This window comes from Gopherus evgoodei, chromosome 6, assembly GCF_007399415.2.
Source record: "Gopherus evgoodei ecotype Sinaloan lineage chromosome 6, rGopEvg1_v1.p, whole genome shotgun sequence".
In the NCBI taxonomy this organism is placed as follows: domain Eukaryota; kingdom Metazoa; phylum Chordata; order Testudines; family Testudinidae; genus Gopherus; species Gopherus evgoodei.
Window position 1 is genome coordinate 67,201,874 of NC_044327.1, and position 19,498 is coordinate 67,221,371.

The 19,498-nt window shown below is 42.0% G+C and overlaps 1 protein-coding gene across 3 annotated transcripts in view; it reads right to left on the bottom strand.

Annotated features, from left to right (window-relative positions):
- Positions 1-19,498, bottom strand: part of MAN2A1 (mannosidase alpha class 2A member 1) — a 200,393-nt gene that overhangs the window by 136,460 nt on the left and 44,435 nt on the right. For all 3 annotated transcript variants that reach the window (XM_030565963.1, XM_030565965.1, XM_030565964.1), the window contains exons 4-5: positions 5,654-5,825; positions 345-472 (exon numbers count right to left, since the gene is read on the bottom strand). In XM_030565963.1, the coding sequence (XP_030421823.1) occupies positions 345-472; positions 5,654-5,825 (300 nt within the window). The remainder of the gene's footprint in view (positions 1-344; positions 473-5,653; positions 5,826-19,498) is intronic.

Below are 19,498 nucleotides of genomic sequence, written 5' to 3' on the forward strand. Positions count from 1 at the left end.
CTGCAATTTACAATGTATAGGCAAACCACTGCACCCACGCAGTGTCACTGACTGCCACTTCAGAAATTGTGAATCAGGTCCAAAGTCACTTTTCAGAATTATGGCTGTCTTAACAGAGTAGACATGAACAATATTCCTGACATATAGGCTTTCAGAGTCACAAACTCAGCAAAAATATAACTATCTTTGCACAGATTTGTTTCGCTGAAAATAGTTTAGCTTGCAATGATGCCTACTTATAGTCAGTCATCAAAACATTGTATAACACTTGCTGACTGACTTAATTCTTTGTCAGTTTTTAAGTTTAAACATCAAGTTGGGGGACAAAAATGACACATATATACCTAGAGTCTTCTCCAGCCACTGATGTCCTTCTATTAGCTGGTCAATTAAAGCAAAGTAATGAGGAGAAGCTTCATCAGGCATGACCCATCCTCCTGTTACTATTTCAAACTGGCCATCTTCTATTAATCTGGGAGAAAAATATTTAGTAAACTTGTGTCCAGAAGTGCAAATCTGATTTAACAAAATAATATATCTATAAAGTAAAAATCCATGAAATTTAGCATTCACAGTAATAGCACTGAGCATGTAAAATTTGAACTACTATAGTATAAAAGGGAATATATTGTAGCACTTATAGAATCCATTAATTTATTGCAATAGATGTTCACATGAGAATAGTGCCAAAATATCTAAATTTAACTATTTCACTGAAATCCATTTTAGCAGGAATACTAATGAGCTTATCCCACAATCTCAACCCCTTTCCCATAACCAACCTACCTAGGGGACAAAGTCACAAAATGCCCTCCACACTGTCAAACCTTCAACTTCCCATTTCTTCACTTCCATTATACAATTATGTACTGTCAATGCAAAAATCTCGCACATGCAAATATTGAAAGTCTAGGTCGCTGTAAATTAAGCTGAATTTAACAGAACACCATAGGGGATGCTGTATTAATTGTTCTTTAAATTTCAAGTGTAATTCAGTAAAAGCCTCCATTTTAGAAAATTAATGAAACTTGTAAGATTACCTGTCTGCCACACAAACCAGGTATTCTGTCACAGAATTTAGATCCAGTTTAATGCAGAGTACACAGGGACTTGCTTATAGCAGTCACTGCCACTCCCACTATAAAAAAGAGCCAAGGCTATAAGAGCTGCTCAGCACTAACAAAAATGGACACTAAAATCAACCCAAACAAATATCAAGTAAAACATATTTTGATGCTATTGTGACCAAACATTTCTGTATTCACACCGTAAGCACTACTGTAATAATCTTTGTACAAAATATGCCTTGGGAGGTATCATTTGAAAACTAATAACTCACTGGTCGATAATATCTTGAAATGAATGTCGCAACACTGAGTAAAGTTATGAAATCTCCCCATATAATGTTAAAGGCACACATTCAAAACTCATGTAGCCCCAATTAGGTAGAACTGGTCAAGTTAGCCTGTGTTAACCAAGGGAATGTATGTTTAAGACAATTTGCATACAAGCTGTAAACAGAGTCCTCAGACAGACGAGAGAGTGAAAAAAGAAGAAACAAAATCAGCATTTCATCATATACAAGTGAAAAGAAACAGTATAACCCCTCTTCTCCACCAGACTCCATGTATCCTTGCTCTCAGCTAGTCTGAATTGCATCTCAAAATGTCATAGCTATCAGAGAAGGCTGTCTTTGAGATAAACTATTGCACAGAGACCAACACAGAGACCCTACATAGTTGTTAGCAATCTAACAAAAAAATCTTAGTATAGACTGATTTTACTATAGATCAAGTACAATAAAAGCGACTCTGCACTTTAAAAATATTTTTCTAATGCTTGTGAACACTATATACACATATATAAATAGGAGGACCTAAAAAAAGTAGATGGTCTCAAAGCACTCTGACCATTTTTAACTTTCATAGCTAATTCACGCTACTTTTAAGCCATGAAGATCAGTGCTGAATAATTCATATATAACATGGGTAGTGAGTTCCACTAGTAATATAGCACCATTCCTTTCAAAGAGTAAAGAATTAATTGTACATTAGACTGTGGGTTTGTTTGTTTTTTTGTTTTTAATCAAAACAAGACAAGGTTAATTTGTTTCTCTTTGCTGAGATACAGTAATAGATTTCACACTAATTTTGTTTGCACTTGCCATCCTGTTTATATATTTTTTTCTTGTCAGGATTTAGTGAGACTGATAAGAAGCTGGTCCAATAAAAGATATTTCACCAACCTTGTCTTTAACATCCCAGGACCAACACAGCTAAAACAACTGACCAGCGTGACTGGTTTATAAAACTAGTACCTGTAAAACCATTCTTCCCCCAAAAATGATCTCAGTGACAACTACTGTAATAAATATTTGAGAGACAGACAGAGAGAAAACATCAAAACAAATCCTAGAAAAATGTGATCTCCGTAAGTATTAAATAACAATAAGGATCTTTCTAAACACAGCCAGAAAGTAGCTTGCTTCAAAGAATAATACTTCTGCAACCCTCTGCCGAACAGCTATTAGTCAGTCAAGAAGATGGTTACCAGGAGGTCTTCTCTAATAAGTCAGCAAGTTCAGCAGTACTTTAAAAATTCCCATTAGCTTGTTTTACCATGCAAAGCAAAGTGAAAGATATGTAATTATGCACACATTCTAGGACTAACTCCCTTACTTCAGACTTCTGTAGATGAAAATGATCTAAAAGGAGACTATGAAATCTTGGACACAGACCTTTTTTCTCTCCTTGTAAACATAAATGTTGAATTTTTTTAGTATGCTACATTATTCCAAATGGCTTTATCACAGGGGATTTTAGATCACTTGGTGAATTGACTTTAAATTGTAGGGCCAAATTTTGCCACTCGTATTTACCTGGAGTAGTACTGTATTCTGTAAAAAATTTCATTGATTCAGAAGCGACTCGCATAGTAAGATACTAAAGCCAGATTTCAAAAGGTATTTAGGAAACTAAAAATGCAGATAGGTTGCTTTCAATTATTTCACCCAGGTATTTTTGAAAATTCCACTAAATCCCTATCTGTATCATTTGATACTTAAAATACATTTTAAAAATTTGGCCTGTAGTCACTAGGAATAGAGGTGGCAAAACTGGGTAGTTTCTGAGCTTCTGCATATTGAGTATCATGGAAGTGGAGGCCACAAGCATGGCAAAGTCCAGAACAGACTGGTAAAGTAAATCTGCTGCTGCCTGATATGCCACCAGCATGGAGACTCTTGGTGCCCGTGTTGTGTAATCAGTATTGCACTATACAAATGCCCCACGGCCAGAATCAGAGTCAATGGTACCGTGTCCTGGAGGTTTCAGCGTGATATCGGCGAGTGGTTTGACAGACCTGCTCCATCCCACATGCTGGAAGTGGTATGGTAGTGGTCTGTACTCTTTTTAGAGGAGGAAGAAGAGTTCCCACGAGCGCTGGTCCCAGTCAGTTTTATGGGATTTCTTTCTTTGGCACTCCTATGAAGGGTGAAAGACCCCTCCTTCTCTTGGGGGAGATGGCAGCACTGGAACACAGAGCAGCCTCATTCACCAAGTCTGAAGGAGACCGCCAATCAGACACAGGGCTTTGTACCAAAACAGGTCTCATGGCCTGCTCAAGAAGGTGCTGCTTCAAGCATAATTCACTGACCACCTGGGTTCTTTTGGTGATCAACTTAAATATAAGAGCACCACTCCTTATTACGCCCCTTGCCTGAACACAGCAAGTGCCTCATGTAGGGATCACTATTAGGAATCGCTACACACACACACACACACACACACACACACACTCTACACGTAGTACTTGAACCCTACTGTGGGCATCGCACAGGGCAATAAGTATCCTAACACTATCTAGAATACTACTAACTACATAAAAACTATATACAGTACATGGAAAGGTAATTCTCAGAAAACAGATAAGTGAATGTGAAGTGATAACCACTGAGTGCCAACTCCAGTTATGGGCAATGAGAAGGAACCAAGAGGGGGTTGGGGTGGCACCACCTCATATAGCCAGAGGATAGGCTACACCCACAAGGCATGAATACTGTCCCTAGGTTTACTGCTAAGCAAAATTCTCCAGCTCTTGCGTGGAATACACAGCTGCATCTACTTGAAGAAGAAATAGTATTAACTAAGATGATTGGCAATGGTCTCAGCACACGAACGGCCTAACAGTTAACCTTCTAGAGGTTTTACGGAAAAGTTGTAAAAGAGGGGTTTTGAAGCAGGATACCACAGTAGTTGTGCAGATGTTTATAAGATGTTCTTCCCAAGCATGAAGGTTCACATCCCACCATGAAATACATAAATAACATTATCAACTCTTGTGATATTAACGAGAGTCTTGAAATTTGTTCTTTTTATCAGAGTCCCAACTCTTGGAGTTTTATGATTACATGAGAATATCAGATTTATTTAAGTTTCTAGCCCACATCTTTGTAAAGAAGTTTGAAAATGTGAAAAATGCACCTTTACAGGTTAAAAACCAGAAGACAAATACTCCCCCTCTTCTTTCAGTCTCATGATTTTTAAACCAATCAATTTTGGAGGAGAACCTGACTCAGGCTTTCTGATCACTTTCGGTTCACAATAATGGGGAAATCTCTTCAACTTAATCTGTATTCATCTTCTACTCTACATTCTCAAGATAGATGAAGCAAACCAACTTATTTGAGAACATTAATTTTGGTGGAAAGTTCTTATTCACTCAGAAGCCCCTCGGGTGATCAGCTTACATTTTCAGGACTATCCCCACAAATTAAACGGAGAGGCTTGCTTCCCCACCCTGCCCCCGCTTTCTTTTTTGTTAAGGGTAGCTTAAAATCACAGAGATTATCCTATTGTCATTAATAAAAATGTTGACATTTTCTCTAAATTTGTATCAGAGGGGTAGCCGTGTTAGTCTGGATCTGTAAAAGCAGCAAAGAATCCTGTGGCAGCTTATAGACTAACAGACGTTTTGGAGCATGAGCTTTCGTGGGTGAATACCCACTTCATCAGATGCATTGATTTGATTGTTCTCAAATAAAAAAAGTAGTCCTTGCACTAGAGTTCATCTAAGGAGGACACTTTTTTTTCTTGCTACAGAGTGTTGTCAAAAACATCAAGGATTTAAAAAAAAAAATCTGATGAGCACCTCAATTCCAGAAATGACCACTTAAAAAAATGTAAGCACAACAAAGAAAGAATTTAAACTATCAAGGAACCCATGCACATATTTTACAGAAATATTCTCTCTTAGCTTCAGGCCCAACTTATCAATGTTGAGGACAACATAATTTTTTTGTGTGTTGAGGATGGGAAGTATAAGTTAGACTTAAAATGAAAACTTAATTGCAACATGAACTATGGAGCAGCTGCTACTTGATCCTAATATATGTACACAGATATTTTTATTTTGTTCTTTGCTAAATACAGTTTTCTTATGTGCAGCCTGCCTCCATTTCCCTGAAAACAACCTTATTAAAAATTATGAAAAAAATGAAAGTATAACCATGATCCAGCATAATATTAAAAATAAGATATCTTTAAGAAATGTATACTTCTATCAATGATGCTCCAAGCTTACATTTATTTAAGCATTAAGAGTTACAAAACTCTACAAATATGGTATACATCAACAAATAAACAGAGGTTCAAACCTTTTAACAGCATCCTTTTTTTGGCTATCTATTCCATCCCACCACTTTGAAAAGTAAGAGATTTCAGACCACATGAACTTCCTCTTGTTGTCTTCTTGCAGTTTTACCACCATGTTGTTTAGGATATGTTGTGTCTGATCTCTAAAGTAGTCATCAAAAGTCTTCAACCAACCTAAGTCAAACATAAGAATACATGGCATAAAATTTAAGTTTAAATGGTCCTATCTGAAGATTTCATCCCATCAGAAAAAGGGTTAGTTTTAAACATTATTGTGTAGCATTCATTTAAATGTTCAAATGTTTCATACTATGGGCTATATTGCAGTGCTAGACTTTCATAAGCAATAGGAATCCTCCTAAGCAGTTTTAGAGTGTGTCTATTTTTTGGCTTTACAATTTTTATATGTTGGTTTTTCTTTAAAAAAACATGCTCAACTTAAAAACGTAACATTTCAGCCAGTAGTACCATATTTACATAAAGATAAATTGTCTAACGGCTCAGTTACAAAGAAGTTCTGTAATTTTAGCATAATCCATGATGAAGTAATTGAAAGGGTAAGGAGTTTGGTTATAGTGGTGGGGGAACACAGAAAAAAATAGGAAGGAAACACAGAAATAAAAGGTTTAAACAGAGAAGGCTTGAAGCTTAATATTTGAAGCAGAAATGACCACTTAAAAAAATGTAAGCACCACAAAGAATTTAAACTATCGAACCCCTGTAGCCTGCACTGCCTAGAAACCTTCAGCTACTGCCTCTTTTTGGTGGAACATCACCACCAAGGAAACACATCAAAACGCACTGCAGGCATTGATTCTGGGAAAGGAAATAAGTTGCCTGGGCCCTAGGCAGTGTGATTCCTCTCAACCACTCCCCCATCAAGGCTTAAAGGACAGGGAAGACGTTTCCAATAGCTCGCCCATCCGTTTGCAGAGAGGGGATCTGAAAAAAAACCCAAGCAGGCCACATTCCCTCCCCCTCGCCCCCAATGCTTAAGAAGGGAGGAGAAGTACACTCAAATCCCCCTCTTCTCTAAAAGATTGGTTGGGGGGGGGGGCCTGGATTAAAGATGCCCCTGCTTCACCCTACATCCATGGCTGGGGAGGAAGGTAAAGAGCCATGTGTTTTCCCCTAGAAAAAGGGTGAGGAGGAACGTAGCCAAGCACCAGTGACTTATGTTATATGGCTTTTAAGAGAAGCTAAATACAGACACTGAGGGAAAAGATTTATTGCTAAAGGTAACTGGGAATGGAAGATGTGCTTTGTGGATGCATATCAATTCTACCAGCATAAAACATGAAGTGGAGAGTGAGGAAAAAGGATGCTCTGCAGGAGGAGCTTAACCACCTGCTTAGGCCTCAAGTAGGGTTCTGAACAGTCAGGACATACATTATTTAAATAGAAAATTGCCTGTCCCGTACTAAATAACTATAGGACGCCTTTTATCCAGTATTTCAACATAATAAAAAATGGCTTTGCATAATGAGATTTTTATTATTACCTTACCTTCCAATGATATAAAGTTTGCAAAATTAGACAATTTAGTAATGTAGAATCAGTCCCATGATTTACTGAACCGATGTACCTACAGCACAGAGGTTCCCAAACTATGGGTTGCGGCCCCCTGGGGGTGGAAGCAATAAGGTTACTGGAGGGCACAAAGACCTGATGGAGCAGCACTGAGAGGCTGGAGTCAGGAGGGGACTCTGTCCAACCAGAAAAGCAGACAGAGCTCTGTGCAGATGGCCTCAGCTGCCAGAACCAGGGTCCCTGCCCACCTCGCTCCTCCACTGCTGCAGCTGCCACCAACCAGTAATTATGCTCCCCTGCTGGGGGCATTGGCAGAGACTCCGTGAGCAGGAAATGGAAAGTTACATCCAGCAAGTCCCCTGATCCCCCGGCCAGACAGAGCCCCTTCCTGACCCTGGCCCTTCAGCACAGCCCCAGGGCACACAGCCCCATCCACTTGCCCTGCCAGACAGAGAAGGCACAGTGACAACAGACAGGGAGACACTCAAGGGCTGGAGTCAGCAGGGAGCCTGTCCCGCAGGGGGCCATTACTCACAGATGCTCCCCTCCCAGTCCTGCCCCTTCAGTGCTCCCTTGTTCAATTCCAGAGCTGGACCCCAGCAGTCAAGATAGTCTGACTGGCACAGAAGGGTTCCTCAACTGGCACATGGTTAGTTCTCTCCCCCCTCTGTGTTTCTGGGCATCCCACTCCTGGCCCTCATGTACTGGGTACTACTTCCCCAGAGGATTACTAAGAAAACAGTCCTGTATTTTTGAAATACTATGTTGGTAATCCTAGAAGGGAGAGCATCTTGCCATGAGATTCTTAACCCACACCCCAAAGACCCTACAAAAGTGCAGAGGGAAATATTTCATATCGCTCCCTTTCACAGGCCCTGCTAGGAGCATGGTTTCTTCACCCTCTTTCCCAGGAGTGAACAAGGAAGGGCGATGATCTCTATCAACCTAGAACACAAGTAGTCTCTTCTTTTTCCTGATGTCTATAGCAGCAATGCATATTGCTGTATAGTGATGACAAAGGAAGGCAACAGGTGACTCTGGAATGAAAACAGCAGCTGCAGAGCATCCCTCAAGAGTAAGCAACAGATGAGAAACTTGTCTCTGTAATGTTTAAACACTAAAGGGGATTTTTCATCGAAAACCCACAACTCAACACACTAGTCCCATACTGCTCTGGCAATACTAGCATTAAATAATGCTTCAAAGCCAGTAGATTAATACAAAAGAGTATTTTAGTGTGTGATATTAAACAGAAAACCAACTATCCAAAAAAAGCTTCCTTTTTACTAAACAGATCTTCTCTGTCCAGGTATTCAGATCCTATGTACTTATCTTATGACTCAAATTTTTTTTTTTAAATAAAGTTTTACTTCTGTCAGTATTGCAAAGCCAATACACTTTGCAAGAACAAGATAATTCTTTTCCAGCTCACATATCCAAATTGTTAACTAAGTTTCAGATGCAAAACTTTTATTATTGGTGATGTATGATAGCCACAAAGACTAAAGCTTGACTTTCAGGTTTCAGATTGAGGGTATGTCTACACTACGGGATTATTCCGATTTTACATAAACCGGTTTTGTAAAACAGATTGTAGAAAGTCAAGTGCATGCGGCTACACTAAGCACATTAATTCGGCGGTGTGCGTCCATGTACCAAGGCTAGCATCGATTTCCGGAGCGTTGCACTGTGGGTAGCTATCCCATAGCTATCCATAGTTCCCATAGTCTCCCCCGCCCCTTGGAATTCTGGGTTGAGAGCCCAGTGCCTGATGGGGCAAAAAACATTGTCACGGGTGGTTCTGGATACAGCCTCACCTCCCCCTCTGTGAAAGCATCAGACAACCGTTTCGCGCCTTTTTTCCTGGCTGAACTGTGCAAACGCCATAGCACAGCAAGCATGGACCCTGCTCAGATCAAGACCACAATTGTGGACGTTGTAAACAGCTCACACATTCTCGTGCAGTCTATGCTGAACCAGGACCTGCAAAGCCAGGCGAGGAGGCGGTGGCTACGGCAGAGCAGCGACGAGAACGATGAGGACATGGACACAGAATTCTCTCAAACCGCAGGCCCCTGCGCTTTGGAGATCCTGCTGGTAATGGGGCAGGTTCTAGCCATCGAACGCCGATTTTGGGCCCAGGAAACAAGCACAGACTGGTGGGACCACATATTTTTGCAGGTCTGGGACGATTCGCAGTGGCTGCAAAACTTTCGCATGTGTAAGGGCACTTTCATGGAACTTTGTGACTTGCTTTCCCCTGCCTTGAAATGCCAGAATACCAAGATGAGAGCAGCCCTCACAGTCGAGAAACGAGTGGCAATAGCACTCTCGAAGCTTGCAACGCCAGACAGTTACCGGTCAGTCAGTAATCAATTTGGAGTGGGAAAATCTACTGTGGGGGCTTCTGTGATGCAAGTAGCCAAAGCAATCATTAAGCTGCTGCTATGAAAAGTTGTGACTCTGGGAAATATGCAGGTCATAGTGGATGGCTTTGCTGCAATGGGATTCCCTAACTGGGAGGGGTCGACAGATGGAACCCATATCCCTATCTTGGCACCGGAGCACCAGGGCACCCCGTACATAAACCACAAGGGGTACTTTTCCATAGCGCTGCAAGCACTGGTGGATCACAAGGGATGTTTCACAACATCCACGTGGGATGGCCAGGAAGGGTCCAGGAAGACGCTCATGTCTTCAGGAACTCTACACCGTTTAAACAGCTGTAGCAAGAGAATTACTTCCCAGACCAGAAAATAACAGTTGCGGATGTTGAAAGCCTGTAGTTATCCTGGGTGACCCAGCCTACCCCTTGATGCCATGGCTCATGAAGCCATACACAGGCAGCCTGGACAGTAGTCAGGAGCTGTTCAGCTACAGGCTGAGCAAGTGCAGAATGGTGGCAGAATGTGCATTTGGCCGTTTAAAGGCACGCTGGTGCACATTACTGACTCGATCAAACCGCAGCCAAACCAATCTCCCCATTGTTATTGCTGCTTGCTGTGTGCTCCACAATCTCCGAGAGAGTAAAGGGGAGACCTTTATGGCGAGGTGGGAGGTTGAGGCAAATCACGTGACCACTGATTATGCACAGCCAGACACCATGGCAATTAGAAGAGCACACCATGAAGCGTTGCGCATCAGAGAAGCTTTGAAAACGAGTTTCATCACAGGCCAGGGTACGGTGTGACTGTTGTGTTTGTTTCCCCTTGATGAACCCCTCCCTTGATTGACTCATTCCCTGTAAGCAACCCACCCTCCCCCTTCGATTACAGCTTACCTAAGGAAATAAAGTCACTATCGTTTAAAAATCATATTCTTTATTTAAAAGTCTTTATAAAGAGAGAGAGAACTGACAAGGTATCCCGAGTGTAGTTTGGGAGGAGGATAGGAGAGAAGGAAAAGGCCACTAAAAATATTTCCAAGTAATGGCAGCCTTTTGGTTGGGCTGTCCACAGAGATGGAGTGGGTGGGTGCACGAAGCCTTCCCCCACGCGTTCTTACATGTCCGGGTGAGGAAGATGTGGAACATGGCGAGTGGTGAGGGTGGTTACACAGCGGCTGCAGCAGCACTCTGTGACCCTGCTGCTGTTCCTGAAGCTCCACCAGATGTCAGAAGATGTCAGTTTGATCACACAGCAGCCCCAGCGTTGCATCCCGCCACCGCTGATCTTCCTGCCTACACCTCTGATCTTCCTGCCGCCACCTCTCATCTTGATCGTCCCTCCTGTCCTCACGTTCACTGGCATCTTTCCTGTAATTTGATACCACGTCCTTCCACTCATTCAGATGAGCTCTTTCATTGCAGGTTACTTCCATGATTTCCGAGAACATTTCATCTCGCATCTTTTTTTTTCCTCTGCCTTATCTGAGATAGCCTTCGGGATGGAGTAGGGAGGCTTGAAAAATTTGCAGCTGCATGAGGGAGGTAAAAAAGGGAGACAAGTATTTTAAAAAAGATACATTTTACAGAACAATGGTTATACTCTTTCACGGTGAACAACATTATTCACCTTACATAGCACATGTGATTTCACTACAAGGTCGCATTTTGCATCTTAATATTGAGTGCCTGCGGCTCTGGTGTTAGAGATCTCACAGATGCAGGTCCAGGCAGCAGAATTCAGCTTGCATGTGACCATGGTAAGCCATTGTCTTTCGGCTTCTGCAGCCTTCCTATATACACAGTGCCCTCCTTTCCCAAATACCAAGCAAATCCCATTCAGTGCTGCTTCTTTCCTGTTAACGTGCAGCAGCAGAAACCACCCCCGCATCCAATTCTCTGAGATGATCGCTTTAGCCCTCCCCCCACCGCGTGGCTGGTAGCAGGGAAGATCTCTGCTAGCCAAATGCGAAAAAGCTCAACGCCATTACCCCCTCCACTCCCCCCGCTTGGCTACCTGCAAGGAAAGATTTCTTTGAAGCAACTGGCAAACAGCCCAGTAGGAATGGCCATCTCTGTCCCCTTAATTAAATTCCTGAATTTCAGCCAGGTTACCATGAACGATATCACTCTCCTGAGGATAACACAGTGAGATAAAGAACAGAGCTTGCTTGAATGCCAGCAATCACCGGGACAATACGCAGCTAGGCTTTGTCATGCAATGATACCCGATTACTTGCTACATGCATTGCGTGGTCAAGTGTCCTACCATGGTGAACGGAATAAGGCTGCCTTGCCCAGAAACCTTCTCCAAGGCTTTTGGAGTACCTCCACGAGATCTTCATGGAGATGTCCCTGGAGGATTTCCGCTCCATCCCCAGATATGTTAACGAACTTTTTCAGTAACTATACTGGCCCCGAATGCATCCCAAGTCCTCAGGGCAAATCCATCATTAAAAAATGCTTGTTTTTAAACCATGTTTTATATTTATAAAGGTACACTCACCAGAGGTCGCTTCCATGGCTTCATTGTCTGGGTTATTGGCTTGGGAGGGTAATTCCGTCTGGGTGGGAAAAAGCTCCTGGCTGTTGGGGAGAACGGAGTGCTGTGTGCTCTCTGCAAGCTCGTCCTCCTCTTCCTCCTCATCTTCCTCGTCCACAGAATCCTCAGCCATGGCTGAAATTACCACCCCCACCTCGGAATCCACGGACAGGGGTAGGGTAATGGTGGCGGACCCCACTAGAATAGCATGCAGCTCAGCGTGGAAGCGGCATGTCTTTGGCCCTGCCCTGGACCTTTCATTTGCTTCTTTGGTTTTCTGGTAGGCTTGTCTGAGCTCCTTAACTTTCACTCTGCACTGCACTGAGTCCCTGGTGCAGCCTTTCTCCATCATAGCCTTGGAAATTTTTTCAAATGTTTTTTCTTTTCGTCTTTTGGAACGGAGTTCTGTTAGCACAGAATCCTCTCCCCATATAGAGATCAGATCCAGTACCTCCCGTGCGGTCCATGCTAGAGCTCTTTTTTGATTCTCAGGAGACTGCATTGTTACCTGTGCTGATGAGCTCTCCACGCTGGCCAAACAGGAAATGAAATTCAAAAGTTTGCGGGGCTTTTCCTGTCTACCTGGCTAGTGCATCCAAGTTCAGATTACTGTCCAGAGCGGTCACAGTGGTGCACTGTGGGATACTGCCTGGAGGCCAATACCGTCGATTTGAGGCCACACTAACCCTAATCTGATATGGTAATACCGATTTCAACGCTACTCCTCTCGTCGGGGAGGAGTACAGAAACCAGTTTAAAGAGCCCTTTATATCGATATAAAGGGCCTCGTTGTGTGGACGGGTGCAGCATTAAATCAGTTTAACTCTCCTAAAATCGGTATAAATGTGTAGTGTAGACCAAGCCTAAGTTTGCAGAGCTGGTGGGGGGAGGGAGAGACAGCTTATTACTCATAAATTGAGTAAAATAGATTTTTTTAGCTCACAGAGGGAAAAAGAAAACCACTCTCAGTGCCAGTTTTCAGAGTGTAATAGCACTTTTATGGTTTCCTTACGCAGCAGCATCTCTTTAAAACCTCAACTATGATTATAGCTAAGCTTTTTTTAATCATATTTAAAATCTAGAGGAATCACCCCACAATTCTAAATTTGAATAGATTTACTAGTAGGGGGGCCTAAGCTGTTTAACAGGGTCACTTAGTGGAGGGAAAGTACATCTTACAAGAAAAAAGTAATTAAAATAAGACTGCTTAAAAACTAAATATAAAACATACAAATTGTTTGAGATTGCAACAGGTTAACAAAAGTAGACAGTGAATTATTATATGCAATATTTGCAAAGAGACTGAAAGAGGAAAAGTAACAAACCAGAAAAATGTCTTATTTTCTCTAACTTGCTACTTTTATCAGAGCTGTAATTTGCTGTGAACAACATCCATTCCAGAGAATGTTTTGTTGTGGAAGTTTTCATGCAGTAGGAAGTGGGTTCAGAATTATTAATTTATTTTCCTTTCACATTTCAACAAAGACAAATATTTCAAAAGATATTTATGTGAACCAGCACACCACTAGAGGACTATGAATTAACAACTGTTTACACCATGAAGTTCTTCTGGAATAGTTACAAATATTACTAAGATCCCTTCTAGTCCTATGATTACCACATCACACAATTAATAGAGAATGGATTGAAAGATAGCATGTTAAACTTTTACCTATACACAGTAAAACTGGCACAATATAACAGTAAATTAGCTTTTATAGATGCTATACAATAGAGTAATCAAGAGATTTTGTTGAATTATATTTTAATACATTAATGCAAAATGTAATACATTAATATGAGATCAACTAAAAAAAACACAAGTAGTTTGTATTCAGCAAAAGAGGCTGTATGTCAGGTATTACAGAGGACCAGCAGCAACCCTGAAAGCATTGTATAAACCATCTGGCTTTAACTAGCCCTTAAACCCTCTTTGCAGCTCACAAAACTAAACATCCAAAAGCCCCTAAAAATAGAACTAGAAATATTCCCCTTGAATTTTTGATAGTACTGGGAATACTGACAAGCACTCCTAGACTTTGTTACAAACCCTCGTAACTGTCCCTTTTCTGAAATTCTGGAAACATGTCTTACACTTTCTAGTATCCTGTAACTAATCTTGGACCCTACTATGTCCATCCATCACCAGGCCCTGTGGGTAACATAAGGAAAACAAAGTCCAAAATATAGCAAAAGAACTGCATTGCCAACTCCCTCACTTCAGATCTAGAGGAATCAACTAAGGCATAGTGCCTGGAGACAATATGTACTGAGGACCTGTAGCAGCTCTGCAGATCTCAGACACTGGGACATTTTTAATTAGAGCCACAGATATAGACAATGGAGTGAGCTGACATACCAGAAGAGGGTGGAACACTAGCAGCACTGTAACAATCAATAATACATGCACAACCTTTACATCTGTCGCCAAAAGAACAGTTTAGTAGATATTCAAAATGATTTAGCCCTATCTGGATAAAAGGCCAACACCCTTTCAATATCTGGAGTATGGAAGGACATCTCAGGACTGGAATTACATGATTTTGCAAAGAAAATTTGTTGGTAAAGGATCTGATCCAGGTGAAACTCAGGAGACATTTTAGGAAGAAATCTGGAGCGTAGCCTTAAGGAAAACTTGTCCTTGTAGAATACTGTGTAAGGAGGCTTGACGGGTTCCCCCACCCTTCAGGGTGCTGCCTGGAAATGTGTTATCACTGAGCCCGCCTGACCCAACAGTCACTTAAAATCTTTTGTAGTTAAGGAGTACGGCAGAAAGGGATTTAGGGGTTATAGTGGACCACAAGCTAAATATGAGTCAGTGTGATGCTGTTGCAAAAAAAGCAAACGTGATTCTGGGAGGCATTAATAGGTGTGTTGTGAGTAAGACACGAGAAGTCATTCTTCCGCTCTACTCTGCGCTGGTTAGGCCTCAACTGGAGCATTGTGTCCAGTTCTGGGCACCGCATTTCAAGAAAGATGTGGAGAAACTGAAGAGGGTCCAGAGAAGAGCAACAAGAATGATTAAAGGTCTTGAGAACATGACCTATGAAGGAAGGCTGAAAGAATTGGGTTTGTTTAGTTTGGAAAAGAGAAGACCGAGAGGGGACATGATAGCAGTTTTCAGGTATCTAAAAGGGTGTCATCAGGAGGAGGGAGAAAACTTGTTCACCTTAGCCTCTAATGATAGAACAAGCAGCAATGGGCTTAAACTGCAGCAAGGGAGATTTAGGTTGGATATTAGGAAAAAGTTCTTAACTGTCAGGGTGGTTAAACACTGGAATAAATTGCCTAGGGAGGTTGTGGAATCTCCATCGCTGGAGATATTTAAGAGTAGGTTAGATAAATGTCTATCAGGGATGGTCTAGACAGTATTTGGTCCTGCCATGAGGGCAGGGGACTGGACTCGATGATCTCTCAAGGTCCCTTCCAGTCCTAGAGTCTATGAATCTATAATATAAGGGATAGCAAACAGACCAAAGCAGATTATCTAGCAAATAAAACAAAAACGCAACCTACGCTTAACGTACTAATAAAATGGATATGAGCAGCAATTCTTACCCTAAACATTGTTCTAGGCAGTTTGCAGACAGTCTTGAAGGCATGCTGCACTTGCTTGCAGCTTAAAACTCCAGATATTCCATTCACAGGCTAGACCACCCTCTAGCCTGGGTTCAGTCCTTTTGTTTCTCAGTTGTTTCCAGGAGTCTTCTTTCTTGGGGGGCAGGGGAAGTCAGAGAAGAATGAACCACGATGTCACTCCCCTGCCTTAAATAGTTTTTGCGTAAGGCAGGAATCCTTTGTCTCCCAGTTTGATTCCCACACCCCATCAGTGGAAAAACACTAGTATTATCATGGAGTCCGGTACCAAGTGACTTGGTCACACGTCCCTGTAGGGTCAGACAGCCGTAACTCAGTGGCTATTTGCAGTGTCCCCAGAAAGGCTTCTCAGGAAGGCTACCCAGTGAGTGATTAGCATCTTTTAAGACCTATTGTTCTCCCTAATGACCCTTCCCAGCAAGTCATCTAGATTGATTTCACTCTGTCTAGTGGGTGTTCCCCAGATGTAAACACATTTGTAGTAGATGCAGACAATATTCCTTACTTCAGATATGAAAATTCATGCATATAAATAGGATAATCATATTCAGTAAATCATAACCTTTTCAATGATACCTCACATGATCTATCCTGTATAAAATACACCATAGTTAGGCTATAATCATATTATGACAATATTTCTATGAAGAATATGGGGCATCAACGTAATAGGCACTAAGAAGGCTCTTCTCAAACAAATACAGTAAGGAGCAGATCACCATTAGGTCAAAAGGAGTTTCCATGAGATTTTTAAGAACCAAATTAAGATCCCAAACTGGGATGGAGACTTTCACCTGAGAGAAAAGATTTTTCAGACCTTTCATGAACCTTACAGTTGTAGGATAAACAAATAGTAAGAACCCTCACTCGTATACAAAGCTATGAATTAAGGCAGCCAAAGAAACCTTGAGAGAACTAAAAGGCCCATTTTCTTTAGTTGCAGTAGCTAATCTAGAACAAAAGGAAGTGAGGCAGATTCAGGAACAGCTTTCTGGAATTCACACCAGTGTCTAAACTTTCTCCACTTTTGAAAGTGAATATTTCTGACAGACTCTTCTGTTATTTAATAATATCTGCTGTACCTCTGCAGAACAGGCCAATTCTAGCCTTACAAACAATGGAGGAGCCACATCTTGAGGCAGTGATTACTCAGTTTGTGATGAAGCAGTCAACCAGTGTACTGGAAGAGGAGCTGAGGAGTGACTGGAAGATTTATCACTGGCCAAAGAGGTAAGTGAAACAGATAAGGAAACCATGCCTGCCTTGACCACATCTGGGTTATTAAGATAACTCTGGCCTTATCCTATGATTCTGTTCACCTCTCTGAGAATCAGAAGCTTTGGGACAAATGCACGGAACAGCTACTTTGCCCAAATGAAGTGGAAAGTATCCCCCAAGTAACTGCAATCTTAACACCCTTCCCTTCCTCCCCAGAATAGATGGCAATTTATTTGTAGTTGTGGCAAAGATTCACTTTTGATGATCCCCAAGTCTGAAATATGCTGACAAGAAGCTGGGAATCCAACTCGCAATTTTTAGTCTTGGGAAAAACACCTGCTGAGAACATTGGCTGTGACATTTTGACTGCCCAGGAGATATATTGCTGAAATTCCATGCAATATTTTATGCACTAGTTCCATAACCTTATTGCTTTGGCAGAAGGGGAAATAACCTTGCTCCTCCCTATCGATTGATATAAAACACGCCGGCCATGTTCTCTGTCATAACTCTGATAGACATAAAACAAATGCAAGTATTTCTGACCACTCTGAGATCCAATAGGTTGATGTGGAGGGTGGGTTCTTGGGGGTGACCTTCTGCTCTGTACTATTAGGACGGGGAGTGCACTTCAATGCTCTAACAAAAAGATGCATTCATGCTTACAATTACCACTGGTGTTAGTTGGAGGAAGGGAACTCTCACCCCTCAATTGCCATGAACCTTCCACAAGTCTCTGGAGTGTTTCATCTATTGAGGAACTGACACCTGTTTCTCTGGACTTTGTTTGCATGATGAGTAAACTGATCTGAGCCATCACTGGAAACAGCAAGTCTTTTGTTCTGTCACAAAAGTTCAAGACACCATCTAACCTAGAGGTTGAAGACAGTTTTTTACTCAAGTCTGGGGGCTCCCTTGACTAGTTCTGACACGGTTTGATAGCATCATCAATCTGTCCATGCCAAGGAATTCAGGGATGCCAGAATAAATTGTATAGCCTGTACGGGAGTCACTGTGGATTTTCAACTGAAGACCCAAGTCCAAGAACAGAGAAAGTGCTTTCTGCATGGAGCTCAACATTTATTGATACAACCAACCCTTGAACTACTAATCATGGGAATACTATGATCACCTGATAATGCAGGTAGGAAGCCACTACAGACAGAACCTTTGAACACACTCAGAGCTGAGGAGAGACATAATGAGAGTACCCTGTACTGAAAATGATCCTGACCTATGACAAAACACAGGAACCTTCTGTGGGACAGTTGTATTGCCACATGGAAAGATGTCTAAGGTCAAGGATCAAAAAACAATCCCCTGCACTGAGAGCAAGAATTATAGCTGTCAGTCACCATTAAGAACTTCTGAGACCTCACAAATTTGTTTAGGTGTCTTAAACCTAAGATTGGTCTCCACTCTCCCATTCTTCTTTGGCCTGAAAAAGAACCTCAAGTAGAAGCCTCTTCCCTTGTGTTGAGCAGTGAATGGCTCCATCACTCCTATATGAAGGGAGTTCATTTCTGGTCTTAGTCAGAATTCAGGAATGGGGTCCCTGAAGGAGAACAGGGAAGGTGGGTGAGAAGAAAGGAAGTAAAATGGATTGTGTAGCACAATGATATTATTTGCAGCACGCATTTCTGAGATATGTTCCCATGCTTGCCAGAAATGAGTTGGTTTCCATGTGGGGGGAGGTAGGCCAATCGTGGCAGCTGACAGGCTAAACCCTTGACCATCCTGTCAAAACTGGCACTTTGAAGATGAAGCCTGCAGCGAACTTTTGTTGAGTTAGAGGATCTTTCTCTGGAACCCATGTCCCTTTCTTGGAGCTTCCAACAGTCTCTAAATGCCAGAGAATTGCACTGGGGGTGGGGGATCTTTGAGCTGGTGATCTACTAAATTCTCTTTTCTTCACAGGAGTGCAGATACGTAATGAACATAACATGATCCTGGAGTCTTTCAGTCCAGGCAATGTGGGAAAAGAGCAGCATCCAGGGCTGCTTCACAAGAGCAATGAGGTCCCTGGACTTCTTCCTTGTCTCTTCAAGACTGATGAAACTGAAGGGAGATTTCCATCACTGTTCTGTCTCTTCTTCCTTTAACAACAGAACTCCAACCAAAGAGGGAGGTGGATTAAACAGTACTGGGGATATATCAGAGTCCGAAGGCCATGTGGTTCTTGATACTCTGGTGCATCAGTCACTAATAAGTTCTTCAGGTACCTAAAGTTTTGTGGTACCAAGCAGACTTGTGGAACTGAATAGAGTTGCAGCACTCACTAAAGTTGTGACAACACAGACTGCTGTGCTCATCCCTGCAGGATGGTACCAAGTGTTTTGAGCGCTTCACAGACATCACTGACATGCATAGAGGCTTAGTCTTAACATGATTCCGAACAGCCTGAGAGGGGTACTGGGAGAGAAGTTAAGGCCGAAGGTACTGATCTATAGCACTTGCTCTGACCATTTCTGACAGACTGTACATACCAGGGCCTTCTCAGAGCCATGCTGACTTTTCAAAATGCTGCAAGAGCTTCCCGTCTTGGTGGTACCAGAGGAGTCCTTCACCTCTACAATA